The sequence below is a fragment of the Hipposideros armiger genome, unplaced genomic scaffold, assembly GCF_001890085.2.
Source record: "Hipposideros armiger isolate ML-2016 unplaced genomic scaffold, ASM189008v1 scaffold_11, whole genome shotgun sequence".
Classification (NCBI taxonomy): domain Eukaryota; kingdom Metazoa; phylum Chordata; class Mammalia; order Chiroptera; family Hipposideridae; genus Hipposideros; species Hipposideros armiger.
In genome coordinates this window covers 3,616,911-3,642,036 of record NW_017731361.1, presented here as the reverse complement: position 1 = coordinate 3,642,036, position 25,126 = coordinate 3,616,911, and the positions used below count along the sequence as shown (strand labels likewise).

The 25,126-nt window shown below is 38.0% G+C and overlaps 3 protein-coding genes across 3 annotated transcripts in view; all 3 read right to left on the bottom strand.

Annotated features, from left to right (window-relative positions):
- The window catches only part of LOC109392692 (protocadherin beta-6-like), a 6,106-nt gene extending 4,134 nt beyond the window's left edge, over positions 1–1,972 (bottom strand). Inside the window, exon 1 of the mRNA XM_019661312.1 lies at positions 5–1,972. Coding sequence (XP_019516857.1) covers positions 5–1,401 — 1,397 coding nt within the window. The 5' untranslated portion in view covers positions 1,402–1,972. The remainder of the gene's footprint in view (positions 1–4) is intronic.
- Positions 1,973–10,035: 8,063 nt separating this feature from the next.
- On the bottom strand, positions 10,036–22,844 carry LOC109392683 (protocadherin beta-13-like). The gene is made up of 3 exons (XM_019661305.1): positions 20,811–22,844; positions 12,426–13,018; positions 10,036–10,628 (listed from the first exon to the last, which is right to left on the bottom strand). Exons 1-3 carry the CDS (start codon positions 22,215–22,217, stop codon positions 10,388–10,390), a joined length of 2,241 nt encoding a protein of 746 aa, XP_019516850.1. The 5' UTR covers positions 22,218–22,844; the 3' UTR covers positions 10,036–10,387.
- A 31-nt stretch (positions 22,845–22,875) lies between these two features.
- LOC109392674 (protocadherin beta-5-like) overlaps positions 22,876–25,126 on the bottom strand; it is a 9,228-nt gene continuing 6,977 nt past the window's right edge. Inside the window, exon 3 of the mRNA XM_019661293.1 lies at positions 22,876–25,110. Coding sequence (XP_019516838.1) covers positions 24,907–25,110 — 204 coding nt within the window. The 3' untranslated portion in view covers positions 22,876–24,906. The remainder of the gene's footprint in view (positions 25,111–25,126) is intronic.

Genomic DNA, 25,126 nt, shown 5'->3' with positions numbered 1-25,126 from the left:
GTGCAGGGCGGGGCTGTTGTTCTCGCGGACGAACAGGGTGTAGGAGGTTTGGGTGAAGGCCGGGGCGTTGTCGTTGACGTCGGAGACCAGCACGGTTATGTTGTGCTGGGTTTTCAGCCTGGGAGTCCCCAAGTCGGTGACGGTGATGGTGATGTTGTACTCTGCCTGGCTCTCTCTGTCCAGAGGTCCTTCTGTTAGCAAGGTGTAGAAATTCTCCACCGATGGTCTTAGAAGAAAGGGGAGATTGTCATCTATAGAACAAATAACCTGTTGGTTATTTCCAGAATCTGCATCTGATACACTGAAAACTGCCACTATCATCTCTGGAAGGTTTTCAGGGATGGGGCTGATGAGTGACGACATTGTCAATTCAGGGGCATTGTCATTCATGTCCAGGATCTTGATGACTATAGAGCATTTTCCTGATAGTCCCCCGCCATCGGTGGCCTCAACATCCACGTGATAAGACTGAAATTCCTCAAAATCCAACGTTTTTCTCAGTCGAATTTCTCCTGTGTTTGTGTTTATTTCAAAGGGTTGGTTAACGTCATCAACTTGAAATAGGGCATATGTTACCTCCCCGAAGGATCCTGCATCTAAATCTCTCGCTGAGACTGTAATAACCAGAGAACCGAGGGATTCGTTTTCGGCGACTTGAGCCTCATAAAGCTCCTGAGCAAACTCGGGGGCGTTGTCATTGCTGTCCAAGACCCGGATCTGAACCTCTGTGGTCCCTGACCGGGGTGGAGACCCTCCATCCAGTGCCGTGAGGGTTAGCCTGAGCTCTGGCTGCTCCTCGCGGTCCAGCGCTTTGTCCAGCACCAGCTCCGGAAACTTCCGGCCGTCACTGCGATTGCGAGTGAGAACGTGGAAGTGGGAATTGGAGCTGAGTACGTAGCTCTGAAGGCTGTTGCTACCCGCGTCTAAATCCTGTGCCATTTTCAAAGGAAATATTTTTCCTGGTGCAGTAGTTTCTGATATTTTTAGTAGCATTTCTCTGGCCGGGAACTCCGGGGCGTGGTCATTTATATCTCTGACTCGCAAGGCAGCCTGGAAAAACTGCAAGGGATTTTCCAGTAACACTTGGAAAGCTAGCACACACGGCTCAGTGGAGCCACACAGCTCCTCCCGGTCCAGTTTCTCATTTAGCAGCAAATCATAGGTCTGTGGGTCAAACTGCAAATGGTGTCTGTTCCCCTTGAAAACAACCCGGGCTCCCCGCGCAGCCAGCTCTCCCATCCTGAGTCCCAGGTCTTTTGTCAAGTTGGCAACAAATGTGCCACTTTCTGTCTCCTCCCACACAGAATACTGAATAGATTCTGAACCCGCCTCCCACAAAAGCATGAATACAATGAAGGTCGCCACTTGCCTTTTCTTGCGATGGGCTTTTGTTTGCGCCATCTCTATTGTTATGCGTGATTGCAGAGGAAAAATCCTTTTGGACTCCCAATCACCACGTCCACCTTCAACCGTCCTGAAGGTCTTTGCTTCGAATTCGTTCTTTTACTTTAGCGATGACTGCCTTTCTGAACACTTTTATCTTGGCTTTAGGTTAAATGCGCTCTGTATTTTTTCTTGGGTTTCTCGGTGAAATGGCGTCCGCGGAATCTGCAGAACTTGGATTTACTCTCTTAGCCTGCACTGCCACCACGCGTTCAAATTAATAACTTCATGAGGTACTTGCAGGTCAATACCATTTCCAAAATCTGAGCATTGTAAAGACTTTTAGGTCGAGTCGGTGTTTCTCAAACTGGAGTGGGCAAACCACTTTCATAAAGGATTACCTGAGAGTCTTGGAGGTTTTTCCAAAGTAAATTCCTGGGTTCCCCTCCAGGTCTATTGTAGAATCAAATTCTCTGGTGGTGCTAACGGAAATCTCAAATTCAATCTTTCTCCTTAGGCGGTTTTCATGCACATTAACATTTAATTAAAAATCACTCCCTCAGATATTGTAAACACTCTATAATCAATTTTTATTGTTTAGCAGTGCAACTATCTCTGATGAGCAGTATAATGTGTGAATCCAAGAAGTACACTATTTAATCGTTTCAACAAACATATCCTCAAACTATGCAAAATGTAAAAATTGGTTAGCAACACTGATGGTAAAATAAACAATCATTTCTCTAAATTATATGACTGATAAAATAGCATAAACAACAGACTTACTTTGTTTTGTGGTTACACCTGCACAGTAAAGGGAACAGTTAGGTAGGAGGAAAATTGAGGCCAAGAAATGCTTATGATAGAAATATCTTATCAAATTAAGTTATTTAAAAGAGGAACTAGGAGCAATCAAGCATCTGTCATAAGTAAGTGTTTTAGGATTCTACTTCATTTTTGTATGGATCAAACTGGTCATGCTTTTATTAGGATTGTTCATTTTACTATAACTTTAAAAATCAAATTCCCCTCCTATCCTAAGATCCAAATATATTATCATGTCCTAAGAACATAATGCAATTATTTTGCAATGCAAAATAATGCAGAAAACAAACATTCATGATTCACCTCAACCATCCTCTCACAACAAGGATGGCACTAGGTCCTACATAAATATAGGTAGTGTGGAAAGTGAATTACATTTGAGTGGATACCATGGAATTCAATTATGATTCATCATGGCTATATCTATTGTTATCTCACCAGTTTCTGCTCAGATAAATAGGAAAATGTATCTCTAAATATCCTGAAAATACATGAAATGAGCCAGTGCACATATAAGAACACAAAATACACCAAACATAAATCATTTCAGATTCATTTCAGATTTATTGAGAGGTGAAATCAATTGAGTTCAAGCAAAATTCACTTCAGGTAAGAGCCAAAATGATGGAAGATTTAAAATGAAGATATTCTCCAAAATACTTAAACTCTAGGTAAAATAAAGCAAGCTAAATAAAATCTAAACTCTGAACAGGTGAAATAATTTTGTAGTTGAAAAGCACCTCTATCTGCCCAGAAGGATCAAAATAATATCACCATGACCAGCATCCATGGCTCACTTAATAAATGTTACTGAAAATAAACTTTCTTGAGAATATAAATAACAAACTGATAAAGTAAAACCAACAACCCTAAACATCTTAGTTGGGTTTAATTTCTTCTCTAAAAAAAAAGCTACTTCCAGTTCAATCCTCAATGCTTCCTTCTTTCAGTGAACATTCTGATTCTAGCTAAGTGGCATCACTGGCATTCAGAATCCTTTACTCACTCTTTTTGCCTGAAGTACCACTAGGCACCCTCAAATACAGCTTACTGAATTATTTTTCATTTTAAAGTAAATTTTATTAGCAGTACACACTGTGTGTAAAACTCAATTTAGATCATTGAAATGTCTTTGAGAATGTTGGTCATTACGACAGAAAGAAGATAATATCTTAATGTGCCCCCAAAGATTATCAGCTGGGTATGTGAAAAAACTGCCTTTTTATGGAAAGTGACTATGGTACATTAGATTCCTTCAGATGAATGTTTCTCTGTTTTCTTCTTTTTTCTTTGATTGGATTTACAGAGTAGAGTTGAATTGACTTTGCTTTTATAAATATGTCTCACAAGGAATATTCATTTAAAGATTGTTATGAAAACAGTTCAACATATACAAAGTAAACATAAACTTCCATTACAAATCATCCGGCTTCACAATATTGTCTTGTTTCATCTATACATTTCCCTCCACTCTCTGCCTCCCACTCAATGTTTACTTTGGTATATTCTTTTCTTAATGTAATGTTCACAAATTGAAATTCACTAATCTTAACTGTAGCATTTTAACAAATGGATCCATCCATTTAACCCACACCTCTTTCAAGATATAGAACATATCCGTCATTCACTGGGAATCACCTTACTCATATTTTCCAGGTTAATTTTAACAATTAGGTGGCAAAAATTTGATCTCCTCTGGACACAACACGGAAAGACAAGCGATGTAAAAAAGCACCATGTCCCATGCTCCTTATGCTCATGTATGCCAATGTGAAGTGACAGATAGTTTTAGGATTAATTCAGCTGGCTTATTACCAGTGAGTTGAAATAGCACTTTAACTGATGGAATATTGTAAAGTATACTAAACTTAATTTTATTTAGTTAGCTTATAATTGTTACATAGTTGATCTGGCTGATTTCCATTTTTATGCTATACATGTTTCAATCCATTATAACATTTCAAAATTCTTCAGGTTTATTTAAAGTGAAAGATAAAGGATGAATTGAAAGTTCTTAAACTCTAAATCTTTAATTTAGCTATATGCAAGGAAAACAATATTGAGAGAAAAGATAAAGATGTGTAAGTAATCACTTTTAAAAACCCTCTCATTTGATGGGAGATATGCCACAGAAAAATTTGAAAATATAAAGGATTTGATGCTAGACATATTTGAAATCTCAAATGGTTGTGGAAGAACACTTTTTGTCAGTCTTGCTAGATGTTTGTCAATTTTATTGATTCTTTTAAAGAATCAGCTTTTTGTCTCATTGATTTTCTCTATTATTTTTGTTTTGAATTTATTTCTTTTATTATTTTTATTATATCCTTCTTCCTGTTTCTCCTGCTTGCTGTTGGTTTATTTTTCTCTTCTTTTTCTATGTTCTTGAGATGGGAGCTTAGATGATTGATTTGAGACTTCCTCTTTTCTAATGTATGCATTTAGTGCTATAAATTTCCCTCTCTGTACGATTTTAGTTGTGCCTTGTAAATTTTGATGTATTGTGTTTTCATTTCCAATTCAGTTCGATGTATTTTTTTAATTTCACTTGAGACTTTGTCTTGATTCGTGGATTAGTTAGAAGTGTATTGTTTAGTTTCCAACTATTTGAATTCCTCTTATTTTTCTGTTATTGATTTTTAGTTTGATGCCATTGTGGTTGGAGAATCCACAATGAATGATTTCAATTCTTTTAAATTGATTTAAGTTCGTGTTATGGCCTTATTTGTGTGGTCTATCTTGCATATATTCTGTGAGCATTTTAAAAGAATGTGTATTCTGATACTGGCTAGGTGTTCTAGAAATGGATTAGATCCTATTGATTGATAGTGTTATTGAGTTCTGTATCTTTACTGACTTTTCTGTCTAGTTGCTCTGTCAGTTGTTGAGAGAGGGTGTTGAAATCTTTGATTTGTGGATCTGTCCATTTTTTCTTTCATTTCTATCAGTTTTTGCTTCACATATTTTGCAACTTTATTATTTAGTGTATACATATTTAGGATTGCTACGTCTTCTTCTTTTATGGTTATATAATGTTCCACTCTGTCTCTGGTCATTTTCTTTGCTCTGACATGTACATTATCTGACATTAATATGGCCACTCTTGCTTTATTTTTTTATATTTGCATAATATATTTTCCATCTTTTTACTTTCAATCTGCTTATATCATTATATTTGAAGTGAAGCTTCCTATAAACAGCATTTAATTCGTCATGTTTTCTTTAACCCATTCTGTCAATCTGTTTGTTTTCATTGGTGTGTTCAGACCATTTACATTTAACGTAATTATTAATGTTAGAGGCTAAGTCTACCATTTTGTTTTTGTTTTGTATTTGTTCTCTCTGTTTTTTGTTTCCCTGTTTTCTTTTTACTGCCTTCTTGTAGATTATTAGAACATTTTTAAGAATTCTTCTTTGATTTATCTATAGTGGGTTTAAGTGTTTCACTTTGTGTAGCTTTCATAATGGTTGCTCTGTACATAACTTATCATAGTTTACTGGTATCGTCAATTCACCAGTTGCACAGAAGGGAGGAAAACATACTTTCTTTGACATCCCTCTACCATCCCCCATTTATAATATAATTGTATTAAATATTTCCTCTACTGACATTTAGAACTACATGAGACAGTGTTATAATTTTGAATTCAATCATTAAATATATTTTAGAAAACACAAGAGGAAAAGGAAAGACTATTGCATTTACCCACATTTTTGTTTACTGTCTTTTCTTTTTTCCTGATGTTTCAAAATTCCTTTTTAAAATTGATTCTTTTCTGTTTGGAGAACATCCTTTAGTCATTCTTTTAGGGTAGGTCCACAGACAAAAAATTCTCTTCCTGCAGGATATTTTCCTGGATATAGGATTCTGGGTCAATAGTCATTTTCTTTCAGCACTTGAAAAATATTGTTTCACTCTGATCTCCATGGCTTCTGATGAGAAATTTACTGTCATTCAAATTGTCATTGCCTTATGGGTAACATGACATTTCTCTCTTGGCTGCTTTCAAGATTTGTCCTTCTCTTTAGTTTTCAGAAGTTTGACTGATGCCTTTTGGTGTGTATCTTTTTTGGTTTATCTTGTTTTGAATTTGTTTGGCTTCTTGATTCTCTGGGTCTGTATCTTTTGCCAAATTTGGAAAGTTTTCTCCTCTCCTCCTGAGAGTCCAATGACACAAATATTCAAGTGTTAGATCTTTTATTATTGCCCTACAGGTCCCTGAGGCTCTGTTAATTTTTTATAGTCTATTTTCTCTCTATTGTTCAGACTTGGTAATTTCTATTGTTCTACCTTCAAATTCACCGAATCTCTGTCCCCTCTATTCTGCTGTTGAATTCATCCATTGAGTTTTTCATTTCAAGATTGTGTTTTTAATTTCTACAATTTCCATTGGTATTTCTTCATATCTTTTATTTCTTTGCTGCAATTTTTATTTCTTTGCTCAGACTCCCTATTTTTGCATTTGCTTCAAGCATGTTTGTAATTACTTGTTGAAGCATTTTTTAAAAGATTTTTATTGGGGAATTGGGGGATGGGAACAGCGCTGGGGAGTTGGGGGAAGGGGAACAGACAAGTTGCTGTCCTTTTGTTCTTCAGTCTAGTTGTGGAGGACTTTGCTTCACTGGNCTGCCGATGTGCAGGGCGGGGCTGTTGTTCTCGCGGACGAACAGGGTGTAGGAGGTTTGGGTGAAGGCCGGGGCGTTGTCGTTGACGTCGGAGACTATCACCGTTATGTTGTGCTGGGTTTTGAGTCTGGGGGTCCCCAAGTCGGTGACAGTGATGGTGATATTGTAGTCAGCTTGGCTTTCTCTGTCCAGCGCACCTTCTGTCGTTAGAATGTAAAAATTGTCCACAGAGGGTCTCAGAAGGAATGGCAGATTATCTTGAATGTAGCAAACCATCTTTCCATTTTCTCCAGAGTCTCTGTCTTTAATCATAAAAACTGCCAGTATTGTCTCAGGAGAGTTCTCAGCAATTTGGTTAGAAAGTGATGACATGATCAGTTCGGGGGCATTGTCATTGGTGTCTAATACCTCAACCAAAACAGTACATCTTGCAGATAGGCCCCCACCGTCGATTGCCTGTATATTTACTTTGTAAGATTTTACCAGCTCATAATCAAGCAACACTCTGAGAACGATTTCCCCAGAAAAAGGATTGATTTGAAAGGTTTTTTGAATATCTTCAGAAGCATCAAAAAGTGAATAGGATATGTCTGCATAGACTCCAGAGTCTACATCTTCTGCAGAGACTTTAGCAATAATGGATCCTACCTGGCTGTTCTCAGGAGCCTGGGTCTCATAGGTTGCCTGAGAAAAGTGTGGGGCATTGTCATTGACATCCAGGATCACAATGCGTATAGTGGTGGTCCCAGACCTGGGTGGAGACCCGCCATCCAACGCCATGAGTGTTAAACTGAGCTCTTGCTGCTTCTCCCTGTCTAGCGCCTTGTCCAACACTAGCTCTGGGTATATCATGCCTTCATCACTGTCACTAATTTTAATATGGAAAAAAGAATTGGGATTGATGGTATAGTTTTGGATACTGTTAGGTCCTCCATCTGAATCATGTGCTCTTTCTAGTCGAAATGTTGTCCCTTCAGCTGTATTTTCTAATATTTTTAAGACTGTGCCTTTGTCCCGAAACACTGGTGAATGATCATTTATGTCCCTGACCCTCAGCTCAGCCCGGTAAATCTGAAAGGGATTATCCATTAAAATTCGGAAATACAGCATACAGGGCTCCGTGGAGCCACACAGCTTCTCCCGGTCCAGTTTCTCATTTGTGAGCAAATCCCCAGTATGAGAATCCAGGAGCAAGTGTTGTTTGTTATCATCAAAGATCACCCGGGCTCCTCTTGCAACCAGCTCCCCATCCCCTAGCCCCAGATCCTTTGCCAGATTGACCACAAACGATCCTCTCTCCGTTTCCTCTGTCACTGAATATTGTCCAAACCCAGAACCTGCCAAGCACACTCCCCAAAACAGAGAGAGAAACAGGACTTGCCTTTGTCTTTGGCAGAACAACCCTCCAGCCTCCATAGCTTCTTTGGAACACATCTTTCGTCAATACTGGTCACAATCACAGCTCCCAGCATAGAGAAACAGCAGTCGCAAAACCCAGACCTACGCCATGGGGTAGGGGTTTTGTTCCATCTCCAATCCTAGGCAGCTACGGCTATTCTCCCAGCAGCCTTCCTGCCGCTTTCTTCCTTTTTTTTTTTTTAGGGATTTCCGCAGCATTCTCACTTCAATTCTTTTTTTGTCTCTTTAGCCTGCAGCGCCATCGCGTGGCCTCCAATAGACTCAAATGCCTGTACCCAACTTGTGTGTATATTTTTATACATTTCTTCTTCAGTGGTTCATTTAAATATTCCATTTTTATTTTGTCCGTTTTGTAAAACATAATGTTGTGATGGAGAACACTTCGTGTTGTTGAGATTTTTCATTGCTTCATGGGGAAAGTTAAAATTCAACAGTTGCAAAAACAGTGTTTCTAGCAGTTAACTATCTAACTCATTGTGCTAGATTTAGTTCTGCACTAGGCCTTTCACTCCTAACACTACCCCCAGGAACCAAAGGGAAAATTGTGGTGACTTCTGGAACCACCAAAATAATAGAGTTTACTTTTCAAGAAACACTGGGCATGAGAACACCAAAAACTGATGAAAGAAACTTGCTTCACAACTTCTTCAACAAATTTCTTCAAAATATAATTATTGTACATTGCCTAAATAGAATCATCACTCTATAATCCGGAAGGAAGTATTTACTATCCCTCTTCTGTGCTCCCATAAAATGTATATATTGCCCTGTAAATACTATTGCTTCCCATTTTATGCCAATCTGTCCCTACTTAAGGATGGAAATTCTGCTTTCTCATCTGTGGTTGGCAAATCAGACACTCACTAAATGCTTGCTGTATTCAGACATGCATAAATAAACCCTTGAGTAGGAAATAAAATAATTTTCAGTATTTTTAAATCCTTATCATTTGAAAATTGTATTCTTTCACTTATTCTTTGTAATTTCTGTTCCCTTTCTTTCTAATGTCTTTGTTTTTCTTATATTAGCTAGCTTTATAATTACTTGCAGAATTAAAGAGGGAGCTGAGCTTATTTCAAAGGCCCTCTTAATTAAGATCTAATGGGATCTAATTTCTCTGCACCAAAGAAAGGTAGTAAAGAGTAGGCCATACTAATGCCCATTCTAACACTATTGAAAGTAAGAGCAGCATTTTAACATCTGCCTTGGATAGAATTTTATTCAAAGGCCTAATATTTAGAAAGAAGCTCTATTTTTCCCATAATAAGCAAGAAACACAGAACAAATTGAGGGCTATTATACAGGGAAAGGGCTAGATACTGCCAAAAAACACTCTATTGAATATAAAAGTGATACCATATAAATCTCTGCCTGATGACTTCTATTTTTTCTACTTAATAGGGCTGCATTGTTAGCCATTAAAAACTTAACAAGAATCTCTGATTTTCTTCATACAGAATTAAAAGCACAAAATTATTAAATATTTCTACATAATGCTATAGAATGCCTAAATTTTTTTGTCTCTAAACTTAAACACACATACACACACACAAACACACACTCAATATCTTACAATGCTGTTTCTTCTCATTTTTAGATAAGTCTAATATTTATCATATCAAAGTAACAGAAATATTATATATTAAATAGGCAGATAGAAATATAGGGAAAATAAAACTTTAAAAAAACTAACACAGTTTAAGAAAATTGCTATAATGAAAACAATAACAAACCAACAAAAATACCAGTTTTGAAAGGATAAAAAGAAAAAATATCAGATAATAAATGTACAAACACATGCAGCAGTTTAATAATTGGAGAAATTCTAGGGAAAGAACTAAAAATGTAAATAGAATGTCAATAAAGACATTTATAAGATGGAAAAAATTTCATGAAATTAATTTTGAAGGTAAACCCTATTACGCTCATTGGGATTCTATTAAGAAATACTTAAAATGGGCTAAAAAATGAGGAAAAGAAAATTTGTGAAGTTAAGCATAAATTTGGAAATTGAGGATGAACCAAATAGAGAAAATTAAACAGCACCTTATTGGTGGTGGTGGGCATAAACAATTTAGATAGTGGACAGAATACATTAGAAGTTAATGTCCTTTTTATAGGTTCCTATGAGTAATTAAATCTCAGAGCTATTCCGAAAGTAGGGATTTTCTTCTTTTTCCTTCCCCGAGCTCTGGAATGCGAGATTGGGGATAACTGGTTTTAGAAACTTGAACTCACTGGTACCTGAGCCTCCCGTCAGACACACCTCATACTGGTAGCTGTGGGACAGGGTCCCGGTGCCGCCGATGTCCACCAGGTGGCCCGGAAAGTGGCCCTCGGGCACCGAGCAGCCACCNGTGTCTCTGAGACTATTTCTGTTTACAGTTCTCATTTATTCAGTTTTTTAGATTCCACGTGTAAGTGAGATCATATGGTATTTGTCTTTCTCTGACAAACATATTCTTCACTGATAATGAAGTAAATATAGAAAAGCTACACAGTAAAAAGTTTAAAAGTGATATCCAATGGGATAAAATGAAAAACAGACAATATCAGGTGTTGGCAAGAATGTGGAGGAACTGATACATCCAGATGCTGCTGACAGCAGGGTAAATTGCTACAATCACATTTAAAAACTATTTGGAAATATTTATGAAAAGTAAACATGTACTTACTAAATGAGCAGCAATTCCACCCCTACGTATTTACCCCAAAGAATGCAAATACATGTTGTCCAAAAGACACACACAGGAATGTTCAGAGCAGAATTATTCAAACACCCAAAACTTGTACCAACCCAAATATCCATCTACAGTAGGATGGGTAATGAACTGTGAAATATTCATACAGTAGAATACTATACAGCAAATGAGAATGAAGAACTACAAAACAATATCATGGATAAATGTCATAAACATGTTGAGTGAGAAGCCGGCCAAGTGACTCAGTTGGTTAAGAACGGGAGCTCTGAGCAATAGGGTCACAGGTTAGATTCCCACTGAGCTGCGCCTGAGCTGAGCTGCCGTTGAGCAGGTGAGAGCGCCTGCTCTTAGCAGCAAGGATTCGGATTCGCCTACCTCCTCCTCACTCCCCCCTAACCCCCCTCACTCTCCCTTTAACCCCCTCCCACCAATTAGATTGAAATCATCGACTGGACTTAGAGCTGAGCTTGAGCCCTCACAACTAAGATTGAAGGACAACAACTTGACTTGGAGCAGATGGGTCCTGGGAAAACACAATGTTCCCCTTCCCCAATTCCTCAATTAAAAAAAATCTTTTAAAAAAACCAAACATGTTGAGTGAAAGAAATAAATCACAAAACAGTTCATACTATACGATCCCATTTATAAATTCAAAACAAGCAAAGCTATAGTATTGGAAGTCAGGATATTTGTTATACTTGGACTAGTAGGGATAATTTGTACAGCATAACATACTAGTTATGTTTCCTTTCTTCACCAAGATACTGATGCTGAGTATTTTCATTTTCTGAAAATACACTGAGCTAACATTAAGAATTTGTTCATTTTCTGTATGTATGTTATAATTTAATAAAAATGCTTGTTTAAAACAAAATGTTTGCCAGTGGGGATGAGAGCTAGGAGACGACCATAGATAGAAGATCGTTGGTTTCATGTTTTTTCAGATATTACATTTGTTATCATATGCATGTATTGCTTTGAAAACAAAATTTTAAAAACATGTAAAAACATTTTTAAAATTTTTGCTATTTAGCATCAAATATACTCACAGTGTGATGAAAAATGGATCGAATAGAGAGAAAAGCAATTAACATTTTTTATTTTATTTATACAGTTCATCGCAACAAATGCCAACAGGAGGAGCAAACATTTCCGGAAACTCAACATCATGCATGAATATGAAATGGTATTATGTAAATAATGTAATGGCCTAGAACTGAGTTTTCCAAAATTGGACAGGATAAAGTGCAATGGACAAATACATTACAAAAGGGAAATCAAGGTTATGCTTGACGGTGGGATTTTTGTCCATGAGGCTCTCAAACTCTATCTGGGGAAATTAGAGATAAGTGACAAAAGACACTGCATCATGATCAGATAGATCCCTAATTGAATCCCAAGCTATTCCGGAAAGTGGTATTTTCCTCTNTGCCGATGTGCAGGGCGGGGCTGTTGTTCTCGCGGACGAACAGGGTGTAGGAGGTTTGGGTGAAGGCCGGGGCGTTGTCGTTGACGTCGGAGACCGTCACCGTTATGTTGTGCTGGGTTTTCAATCTGGGGGTCCCCAAGTCGGTGACGGTGATGGTGATGTTGTACTGGGCTCTTTCTTCTCTGTCCAGGGCTCTGCTCGTTACCAACGTGTAAAAGTTCTTGACTGAAGGTTTGAGAAGAAAAGGAAGGTCATCCTGGATGGAGGAAATAGTGTTTCCGTTGTCCCCGGAGTCGGGATCTGAAACACTGAAAACAGCAACTACAACCTCAGGTGAGTTCTCTGGGATGGGGCCAGTGAGTGCTGACACGGTCACTTTTGGGGAGTTATCATTCACATCCACCACCTGCAGGAGAAGAGTGTATTTTCCTGAAAGACCTCCCCCATCAGTGGCCTTGATGTCCACTTCATAAGACCGAAGTGTTTCAAAATCCACTTGTTTCCTCAGTCGAATTTCTCCTGTCATAGGATTCACCTCCAAAGTTTTTCTAATATCTTCTGAAGGCTGAATGAATGAGTATGATATTTTCCCATTGACTCCGCTGTCTAAATCGCTGGCAGAGACGGTGACAACCAGGGAACCCACAGGGCTGTTCTCGGGAATATGCACTTTGTAGAGCGGCTGCCCAAATTTAGGAGCGTTATCATTGACGTCTACCACTTCAATGCGAACCTGGGTGCTCCCATAACGAGGCGGAGAGCCGCCATCCATCGCAGTCAGAGTTAATATGATTTCAGGCTCCTCCTCCCGATCCAGCTCTTTGTTCAACACCAGCTCTGGGTATTTTCTGCCATCGCTGCGATTGTGGGTTAGAACTTGGAAATGGGGATTGGGGCTGATTTTATAGTTCTGAACATTGTTGCTTCCTACGTCCAAGTCCAGAGCATTACTCAGAGGGAATGCGATTCCTAGAGGGCTGTTTTCCGGTATTTTTACAATCATTTCTCTTTCAGGAAACACGGGAGAGTGGTCATTTATGTCTTTTACTCTCAGTTCAGCCTGAAATATCTCTAAGGGATTTTCCATTAGCACTTGGAAATGTAGTACACAAGGCTCTGTGGACCCGCATAGCTCTTCTCGGTCTAGTTTCTCATTTATGAGCAAATCTCCAGTCTGTACCTTGAGCAGCAAATACTCTTTGTGCCCCTGAGAAATGATCCGGACCCCGCGGGTGGACATCTCTCTCAACCTCAATCCCAGGTCTTTCTCTAGATTTGCCACCAAGAATCCCCTCTCCGTTTCTTCCACTACTGAATAGGGCCCTAACTCGGCGCCCACCCCTGGGAAGCTCAGCAAAACAAAGAAAACTAGGACTTGCCTTTGTCTCTGGTTGCGCATCCATCTAATCTCCATTGCTCTTTCCTGAAAATTTGGTTCACAGGAGCTTTATTGTGTGCCCAGGATCCTGGTAGCCTGATACTGAAGTCCAGAACGGCAGAAGTATGCCGCTAAATGGAGGCTTTAAAGAGGTTTTACACTCACTTGTTTTGGCTGAGAAAGCTGTTCTTTAGCTTCCAGGCAGTGTGAAACTGGATACGGGAGCGGCGTAGGCAATTCTATTTTCCATCATTTAACCTGCAGCGCCACCATGCGTTCTCACAGCGTCTTGTATTTTCTGGTTTAACGTTGGATAAAAATTCTCCTGAATGCACCGAATAGATTGTGTAAATTCTGTTCTGTATTAAAACACTGAGTTCTATTTTTGTGTAATTTTGGTGTGTTCAGATAGACCTCTGTGTTGTTGCACAGGAGGAGTACAAAGAACAACTGTCACTTATGTTATTGACTAAAGCTGTTGAGGTTAATGATTAAGTAAAATAATAAACATTTAAGCTGAAAAGGACATACATTTAGGAGCAAAATGTTTTCAAAGTAACATGGGAACAGTTTCACAAGCACAATATTTCTGTTTTATTCTTTTTTAAAAACAGCTTTAATGAGATATAATTCACATACCATACAATTTACCCATTTGAAGTATATAATTCAGTGGCTTTTAGTATATGGACAGAGTAATGAATCCATCACCACAATCAATTTTAGAACATTTTCATTACCTCAAAAAACCCCACACCCTTTAGTTATCACCTCCCCTAATTCCCCCATCCCTCCTGCCACAAGCCCTAATCAACAATTAATTTACTTTCTATCTCTATAGACTTCCCTATTCTGGACTTGCATAAGGGTAGAATAAAATAATATGTGGACTTTTGTGACTGGCTTCTTTAACGTAATATGTTTTCAATGATCCTCCAAGTTGCAGCATGTGTCGGTACTTCTTTCCTTTTTGTGGCTGAATAATATTCCACTGTATAGATATATCACATTTTGATCATTCACCTGTTGATGGACATTTGTGTTGTTTCCAACTTTTGACTATTATGAATAATGCTGCTATAAACATTCATGTGCAAGTGTTTGTGTGGACATATGTTTTCATTTCTCCAGAAGAACTGCTAAGTCATATCATGTCTCTATGTTTACTTGAGGAACTACCAGTCTTTTCCAAAACAGCAGCACCATTTTACATTCCTATCAGCAGTGCATCGGCATCCCAGTTTTTGCTCATCCTCTGAACACTTGCTGTTGTCTGTCTATTTGATTCTAGCCATCCTAGTGGGTATGAAGTAGCATCTCATTATAATTTTGATTTGTATTTCTCTGATGAGTAATTCTGTTAAACATCTTTTCGGGTGCTTATTGGCTATTTATATAGCTTCCTTTGATACATGTCCATTCAGATCGTCACCCATTTTTAAACTGGGTTATGTGTCTTTTTATAATTGAGTTTTAAAAGTTCTTTAGCTATTTTAGATACAAGTCCCTTATCAGATTTTATTATTTTGTTCAGATTTTCCATTTATAAAATTTGAATTGAATTGCCATCAAGATTCATGATATCTATATCTGTTCAGTGTTTTTGTTAAGGATTTTGAGAAGTTTGTTAATTACCTTGTCTGGGATTAAAGCATCTAAACATTGAAGCCTAACCTCCTGATATAAAGACCTTTGTGTGCTTGCCTTTGGCCACAGGTGGTAATACTAGACTGGATAATTTTCTTCCAAGTAGCCAATTTGTGGTAGGCAGAATAATGGCCACGCACTGAAAGATGTCCATGCACTAATTCCCCAAATCTGTAAATATATTATCATACATGGCAAAAGAGACTTCACAGACATAATTGAATTGAGTACCTTGTAAAGGGAAGATCATTCTGGATTATCTGAGTGGGACAGAACCTTTCCTGGGTATGGTCAAAGGAGATGTGACTAAGAAGGGTCAAAGAGATACAATGCTGCTGGCTTTGAAGATGGAATAAGGGGCCATGAGTCAAGTAATGTAGGCAGCATCTAGAAGCTAGAAAACAAAAAGAAATGGATTCTCCTCTAGAGCCACCAAAAAGGAATGCATCCCTGCTGACACCTTGATTTTAGCCCAGTAAGACCCACATTTGAGATCTACAGAACTATAAGGTAATACATTCTTATTGTCTTAAGCAACTATGTTTGTGGTAATTTTTTATAGCAGCAATAGAAAACTAATACATAACACAAACATAGATTTTCATGTACCCAGCTGCTGGGTCAACAAAAATTTATCTATCTGCAAGAATAGTATTATCAGAGCAAATGCTGAAAAATATCTGATTCAGTTCTGGTGAACCATCCTTTCAAAACAAAGTTGTTTGTGATCCCCGACATCTTTTTTCAGCATACTTTTTAAGAGGAGTTGCCAAAGACATATCATTCATTGTAACAGAAAATAATTGGAACCTATACATTTTTCCTATTAAATTTCTGGAATCTCTAAATTATTTAGTCATAAAAATACCTCCACAACAATGCCTATACTTCTCTCAAATTAGTTAATTTAGAATTAATACTACAATAGCAACTGATTTTAAATAAATGGTATGCTAAAATGAATACAGTATATTTAATACAAATGAAAGAATTACAAAGATGTATATGATAAAGCAAGTTTCAACTTTCCAAAGAAAATGAAAAATATATTTTAGGGATGATGAAAAAAGACTGAATGGATAGAAGAAATTCAAGAAAAACAATCATAGGGCAATACTACTCCCTATTCAAGGCATTCATTTCTGCAATAATGAATGTGATATGTTGAGAATGTACAGGAAGACATCAGGCTGAGTCATTTGTGATGAAGATAAATTTTGGCCTAAACTCCTGGTTTGCATAGGTCAGTGCTTTCATAAGAACTTTGGGTTTATTGGTCCAGGCAGTGTGGCCATTGGTATAGAAACAAATACAAACTATAGACCAAAAGTTATATTTCTACATGAGTTCAGTTCATGGAACAGATGGATTTCACTTCCTTTCTTAGGAAGACAATGCTACCAATTACCACCTGCCATTATAGCATATAGGTTAAGAGCTGGGGCGCTCAATTCAAGTAGACTTAGAATATATTTCAAATTTTTCCTTTTATTACTCAGAATTGCAAGCAAGTTACTTAACCTTTCTTAACCTCAGTTACTTAAATGTAAAAGAGGGGATAATATGCCTACTTCCTTAAGGTTTGGCAGAGGATTAAAAAGATAATGAATGTAAAGTACCCTCCATACTACTTTTAACTGAATTAGAAATAAAAAATAAAAGCTTAAGAAAGATCAGTTAGATGAAACTGATGTGTGCACTTAAGACCTGTAATATATATTATTTATATAATGTTTTAATTAAAAGTCTTAATGTTAAAGCATTAGGATTAGATTCCATTGGAGGTAGCACAAAACTAAAATGATGGTGGCTTAAATGAAATAGAAGTTCCTTTATTTCTCAAATAAGAAAAGTTCAGAAGTAAGCAATCCAGGGATGAGACAATGACTCTATGATCATGAGGAACCCTCATCTCTTTAAAGTTTATTCTGTACTGACTGTCTTTGTCCATTATTTTTATCTTCAGTGTTGCTTTATAGCCCAACATGGCTGACTGTGATCCAGCCATGACTTACACATTATAAGCAGCAAGGAGCAGTTTTGTCCTCTAAGGACAAAAAGAGACTTCTTCCTAGATGAGTCCTCTTCCAAGAACTTCTACCACGTTTGTATATGCATGTCATTGACTAAAATCTAGTCAAGTGTCCTGTTCTAGCTGCCAAGAAGGTTGGCAAAATGTATTCTTTTGAATAAGCATATTAATGCCCTAAGTAAAATTTGGAGTCTGTTACTAAACAAGAAAAGATGAATGGATATTGGGTGACCACTCCATTTTCTGTCACTGATGCTCAGTGTTTCGCAAATGGGAAAAGCCAGTTTCACTATTTCGCTGTTTTATCTCACTGGATAAATATGGTGTAACTTTCCCTCACCAATGAAACTAAATGGAAAGCAATTAAAATAATTATATTAAAATGAACACTGGTATAATAATGAAAGGAAGCACAATTGGTATAACATTTTAAGAGAAAACATTATCAAAGATAAGTGCTACGAGAACAAAATAAAGCAAGAGGCAAATTCTCACTGTACTAGTTCTCGTCCCTTTCTGGTTAGGCATACTTCAGCATAAGTGTTAGTGCATTACTGCTTATACATACCTAATGGTTTAAAAACTAATAAGGAAAAACTAAAAAGTTCAAGAAAATACAATCAATTATACAGAATTATCTTTTCCCTGTATTTTCCCTAACACATTCCTAAGCTATTCCGGAACAAAGACTTGTACAACTACTGACTTCATTAGCCTTTTTAGATTAAAGATTAAAGAGCATTCATCTTGTTATAGTAATGCAGAAAACATATCATTCTTTAAAACAAAAAACTAATATAAGAAATGTTGCAAGCAAGTTTAGTGTAATTTAAAATTCATAATAGGTGGCCAGAAAAACCATCATCTTAAACTGATCAATTTTAAATATTTGGAATATGATAAACAATTACTGTCACTGAATACTGAAACCAAAGTCATTCCTAAAGTTGGGGTTTTCTTCTAATTCTGGCCCAGGGTATTGGCCCTGGGAATTGGACACGATAGGCTTCATAAATTTGAACGCGCTGGTACCTGAGCCTCCCGTCAGACACACCTCATACTGGTAGCTGTGGGACAGGGTCCCCGTGCCGCCGATGTCCACCAAGTGGCTCGGAAAGTGGCCCTCGGGCACCGAGCAGCCACCCAGCGAGGCGGCCCTGCCCCTCCTGCACAGCCGCACCGCGATGAACGCCAGCACCGAGAACANGGCTGCTGGCCACACACAGTAGCCCATGGCAACCCACTGCAGCCTATGCCGTTGCCAGCGACCCATGGCAGCCCAGCTCCAAGTTGAGCTGTTGTTCAGCATCTTAGCTGTAGAGGGCAGTGTTACTGGCTCTCATAAGTGGGATCCGAACGGGGGCCCTCTGGAATCCCAAGCCAGCTCTTAACCAATGCACCACTCGGCCTGCCCTGTTGAAGCATTTTTTGAAGTCCATTTAAAAATCTTTGTCAGATTATTCTAACATCTGTCATCTTGGTGTTGGCATCTATTAACTGTCTATTTCATTCACTTTGATATCTTTTTGGTTCTTGGTATGACCAGGTAGTACCTTCCTTGATGTGCATGTACCCAAAAGGAACTCTGGCCCATGTGCATGAGGAGATATATACAATAATGCTTATAGCAGCATTATTCATAGTAACAAAACTCTTGGAGTAAATCAAAAGTCAATCAACAGCAAAATGAATTCAAAGGTAAAGGTGTATACAATAGAATACTATAGAGCAGTGTAATGAATGAACTACATTAACATGGATGAATTCAATACTTAATGACTGAAAAAAGTAAGCTCACAGATGATCCATTCTACACTAATCCATTTATATAAATTTCAAAAACAAAGCTAAATAATATATCATTTAGAGACATATGCATATCTGCTACAACTATAAAGAATAAATAATTAATAAAAATTTCAGGATAGGTGTTGATTTTCATGAGGATGGAAGATGTAACGAAGGAAGCACACAGGGATTTCCAAGGTCTTGGCATTGTTCTAATTCTTAAGCTGGGTGATAGCTATGGGTGAACATTTTATTATTTTTATTTTAAATTGCACATATACATTGCATACACTTTTTAAAATGTTTAGTAGATTTCAAAATAGAAAAAGTAAAACCAAAAAAGCAATGTCTCTGGGGTCAGGCTGCCTGGATTCAAATCCTGATTCCACCACTTACTAGCGAGGTGGCCTTGGGTGAGTTATTTTAACTCTGTATGTCCCAGCTGCTCACCTCTAAAATGGGGGGTGCCAATTGTACCATTATTTTGAAGATTAAGTGGGATATGTATAAAGAATTTAGAAAACGGCCAAATGCATAGAGTGTGTGTAATACATTATGTAACACACTAATACATAATAACATATATACTAATATTTCATAATAACAATTATTTCCTCCTATGACCTCCCTTCAAAAACCATAAGGCTGGTTTCTAAAGAAATAAAAGGAATCTTTCTGGAGAACACTAAGACATTTAGTGGAGATCTTGGAAACCCAGCATAAAGCCTTTGGAATCCACTCATTTGAAGGGCCACATCCTGAAGACTTCCCTGCCCATTCATCACAAGGCTCCGTAAAGTCAAGTCTGATGTTTTTTTAAACCTGGTCCTGCAGTGATTCACAGAGAGCAGCCTGTCAGAATTTCCACTCAGACAGAAACTTGGGGGCAGAATGCCCTATCATACAAAAGACTTATAAAACAGCAACCTTGATTATATAAAAGTAAAAGTTCATTTGAAAGAGTTTTAAAAGTATAAGGGAGAAACATATAACAGGGATAAAAAAGAATTTGATTCTTTTCTTTCACACAGAAAATCAGAAAAAACTGTTGTTAGTGGAACAATAAATGGAGGTTTCGGTTTGTGTAGAGCAGTACCAGCAAATAGTGAGATAGCTGTATGTGAAGGATGGATGAGATAAGTTTAAGTGTGTTAGGTACTGAACAATAATAGCAGGAAATTAATTGCTTAAAGTTTATGAAAAAGTTACAAACATGTCCTTTTTTAACAACATGTTAAAATAATATGTTAAAAAAATCAAAATTAATGCATAAATCCATGCCAAAAAAAAATCAACATTTTAAATAAAGACAGGATTGCTAGTCCTATTTTTTTTTTACCACAGCACTGACTTTATGTCAAATTTTAATATCTTATTCATGATTTTTTTTGGACTAACTTTGATTTTTTTTATTGTTAGTTTCAAGTGTACAGAATAATGCAAGTTATCCTTTTCACCCCTCACAAAGTAACAACCCCCCATCTACTGTCCTCCCACCCCCAATATCATGCTTATCTATTACAATTCCATTGACTCCATTCCCACACTCTGCTCCACGTCCCGTGACTATATGTATATATAATTATNGGCGGGGCTGTTGTTCTCGCGGACGAACAGGGTGTAGGAGGTTTGGGTGAAGGCCGGAGCATTGTCGTTGACGTCGGAGACCAGCACGGTTATGTTGTGCTGGGTTTTGAGTCTGGGGGTCCCCAAGTCAGTGACGGTGATGGTGATGTTGTACTTGTCTCTGCTCTCTCTGTCCAGCGGTCTCTCTGTGACTAGGGTGTAAAAGTTTTCCAAGGAAGATTTCAGGAAAAAGGGTAGATCGTTCTGAATGGAGCAACTTACTTTCCCATTTTCTTCCGAATCAAGATCCAAAACACTGAAAACTGCAACCACAGTCTCAGGCGAGTTCTCAGGGATCTCTCTGGTCAGTGCGGACATGGTGACTTCTGGGGCATTGTCGTTCACATCCAAAACTTGAGTCAGAACGGTGCATTTTCCAGACAAGCTTCCAGCATCTCTGGCCTCAATATTGACCTCATAGGACTGAATTGTTTCGAAATCAAGATGTTTTTTCAGTCGAATATCTCCTGTCATGGGGTTGATCTCAAAGGTTTTTCTAATCTCTCCTGAAGCCTGGAAAAGTGAGTAGGAAATCTCTCCGTTGACTCCTATGTCTGCATCCGTAGCAGAGACCGTGACAATCAGGAAGCCTATGGGACTGTCCTCAGGGATCTGAACACTATAGAAAGGCTGCTCAAATTCAGGGGCGTTATCATTGATATCCATGACTTCGATGTAGACCTGAGCAGTGCCAGACCGAGGTGGAGAGCCGCCATCCTGAGCGATGAGGGTTAACCTGAACTCAGGTTCCTCCTCGCGATCCAGCGCTTTTTCTAGAACCAGCTCCGGATATTTCCTGCCATCGCTGCGTTTGCGGGTGAGGACCCGAAAATAGGAGTTGGGACTGATTATATAACTCTCAATATTATTTCGGCCTACATCCACGTCCTGAGCGTTCTTCAGAGGAAATGCAGTGCCAGGAGGAGTGCTCTCTGATATTTTTAGCAACATGTCTTTTTCTATGAACACCGGAGCATGGTCATTTATGTCTATTACTTGTAGCTCAGCTTGAAAAAACTCTAAGGGATTCTCTAGCAACACTTGGAAACGCAGCACACAGGGCTCTGTGTAACCGCACAGTTCCTCGCGGTCCAATTTCTCATTTAGCAACAAATATCCGGTGTCCTGATCGAGCTGCAAATGCAGTTTGTTCCCTTTGGAAATTACCCTAGCCCCCCGCCTGGAGAGTTCACTCTGGCCCAGATCCAAGTCCTTGGCTAAATTGGTTACAAACGAGCTCCCCTCAGTTTCCTCCACCACAGAATAACGCCTAGCTTCAGGGCCCGCCTGAGATAAGCCCAAGAAGAGAAAGAGCAAAACGACTTGCCTTTGTTTGCAAATGATCTTCCTGCTGGCCTCCATTGTTCTTGCTTGGTACAGCCTGTGGCGAGGCTGGTTCCGCTGAGCTGAAAAGAACTCAGTATTTGAGACTGTGATTATTCCACAGGATGCCTCAGAAATATTCCGGTGAGTAGTGCTTTTCAGAGGACCCAGTCTTTCTTCTGTGGCACCCGAGCTTCCCTTGGGCTTCCAAGCTCTGCTGGTAAATTTTGCCTGTTAATGGAGCCGAAGCTGAGGTTCTGGTTTGCACCTTCTTATCCTGCAGCGCCACCACGCGTCCTCACAGGATTTTACATCTTCTGGGATGAAAATGGATGCAATAGTCCTAACTCTTGCCTATATTGTACAAGTTACAACACTACCTTGACTATCGCCAGACCTTACAGGGCAGACAATTGCCTGAGGGCCTCACAAGAGAAATGAAATTAGTAGGGACTAACATGGAAAAGTTTCAGAATCATGTACTTTTATTGCCATGAACAAGGGAATAGTTAGTAGCTGTGGACCTTGGACAAATTATTTAACCTCTACCTCAGTTTCCTCATCTGTAAGGTGGAGATTATAATAGTACCTACTACATAGGGCTGCTATGAGTTCCCCCCATGCAGATGAGGAAACTGAAGCAAAGACAAATTAACCTTATAAACACACACACACACACACACACACACACACACACACACACACCAGGCATGTAATTTGATGCCACCAGTTAGCTGAGTTTGCATGAGTCCATTGTCATCACTAGAAAAACACCCAATATTCACATGGTAGAAGAATGCATGAACAGTATTATCTCAGGTAGAAGTTATAATGTCAAATGATTAAACAAGGAAAGACTGGAAAGTTTGTCTAATAGAGGTATTATCTGTGACAGCGGTGGTGTTTCTGTACCTAAAAGCATGTCCTATTTTTAACTCTACTTCTCCTCTTACAACGTCAATTTAAAAACTTTTATTTTTGAAAATTTCAAACCCCATTAAAGGAAATAGTAGAATAAATCCCAGGTACTCATAATTAGCTTCAACGATTCTGAATATTTTGCCATAATTGTTGATCTCCCATTTCCACATCCCAGACAAACTAAAATTTCACCTATAAACACTTCATTATACACCTCTAACTTTTAATGACCAAAACACAAAACAAAACAAAAAAACCTACAATGCCATCCATACCATACCTAAGAAATTAGGTTAATATTATTTAATATCATCTACATTCAAATTTCTCCAATTCTTTCACAGTTGTTATGGTTGTTTGAAACAAGATTCACTCACATTACATTTGGTTGGTATGTCTCTTGATTTATTTTATTGTGTAAAATTCCTTCCTGCCTTTTTCCATGTTATTGATTTGTTGGAAAAACTGGATAATTTTAGCCTGACACTATGAGAACTTAAGATTTTACTGAGGGTTTTTTTTGTCCTTAGACTGTATCCTATTATGCAGTAATAGTACTATTTTAAGATTTACCAGCATTAGTTTATAACATATTCAGAAGACGGCTATACAAAAATTATCTGGATAGTGTTAAAAAAACAGCAGTTACAGATTATTATACCAAACAAAGCTTCTCCTTACCTCCCCAGAATCTCTAAGTAATTTAATGATAATTTGTTTCTCTTTAATATTACATATTTAAAAGTATTCCTTTTCTTATATTTTCCAGATTCAGCACTGCAGTATATTGAACTTTAAAAATAAACTTTCAAATTAAAGGAGGAAAACGTGTTTAAAACGTATGTTAGGACTACTGTAGAAAATTACTGTGGTGTGAGGAAAAGAATAAACTAATGAAGCAATCAAAATTATGCAATATTTCTATTCAGGCTCATTAATATTTTCTGTGAAAGGAAGGTCATATGTTCACGTAATAAGAAGAAAGTACAGATTGATTTTTCAATTTTTTTTACTTGGGATTTGGTTAGATCAGAGCTTTACTAATAATAGTTAAATAATTGATCTAGAAAAGCTGGATTATTGGTTTATAAGAAAATATAACAAAAAGCCAATATGTATATTATTATTTCCAAATATTGAATAGACTGAAGAGGAACATGAACAGGAAAAAGAGATTTATTTTCCTTAATTAGGCAGAAACTTTGCAGGTGATATCTAATGGCAGAAAACAGTATAGCATCATAGCAAGGTCCCAGCATCAGACAGATCTAAGAGAGAGGCTGAGCTCTGCCATTTTTAGTTGGTGACTTTAGTGAACTTACTGAACCTCTGCAAACATCTATTTGCTCATTTACAAAATACCTCCCCTCTTAGGTTTACTTCTATATTAAAATTGTTAATGTATGATACATTCTAAGTACTTTTTAAAAAGCTTTAAAAGATATTCCATGATCTATGCTTCTAAAACTTCGGTAGGTATATTTCTACAACATGGAAATCAACTCAGAAGATAAAAGTAGCTATAAACTTTAGAGGCAATGAAAAACAATTTACAACATCTCAAACAAGATTTATCACGACATAGACTGCACAAAATGCATAATTGTTAGAGATAAATAGACACATTCTATGCTTTGTGGAAGGTTCATAGGGCTAAAGTTGGATCATTTTCTGTGTAAATAAATTTATTGTGTGACTTTAAGAATACTTTAAACAATGTGAAAGCACTCCACTACAGGTAACTCAGGATAAGTTTCTTAGGAATGCATTCACAGACACAATACTCACATTTATTTTTCAGTCTTAATTAGAAACCCAAATCATTCCGAAATGAAGGATATTCTTCTACTTCCCTCCCCATGCTCTGAGACTGCAGATTAGAGACAATAGGCTTCAGGAACTTGAACTCGCTGGTGGTCCCAGAACCTCCCTTCAGACACACCTCATACTGGTAGCTGTGGGACAGGGTCCCGGTGCCGCCGATGTCCACCAGGTGGCCCGGAAAGTGGCCCTCGGGCACCGAGCAG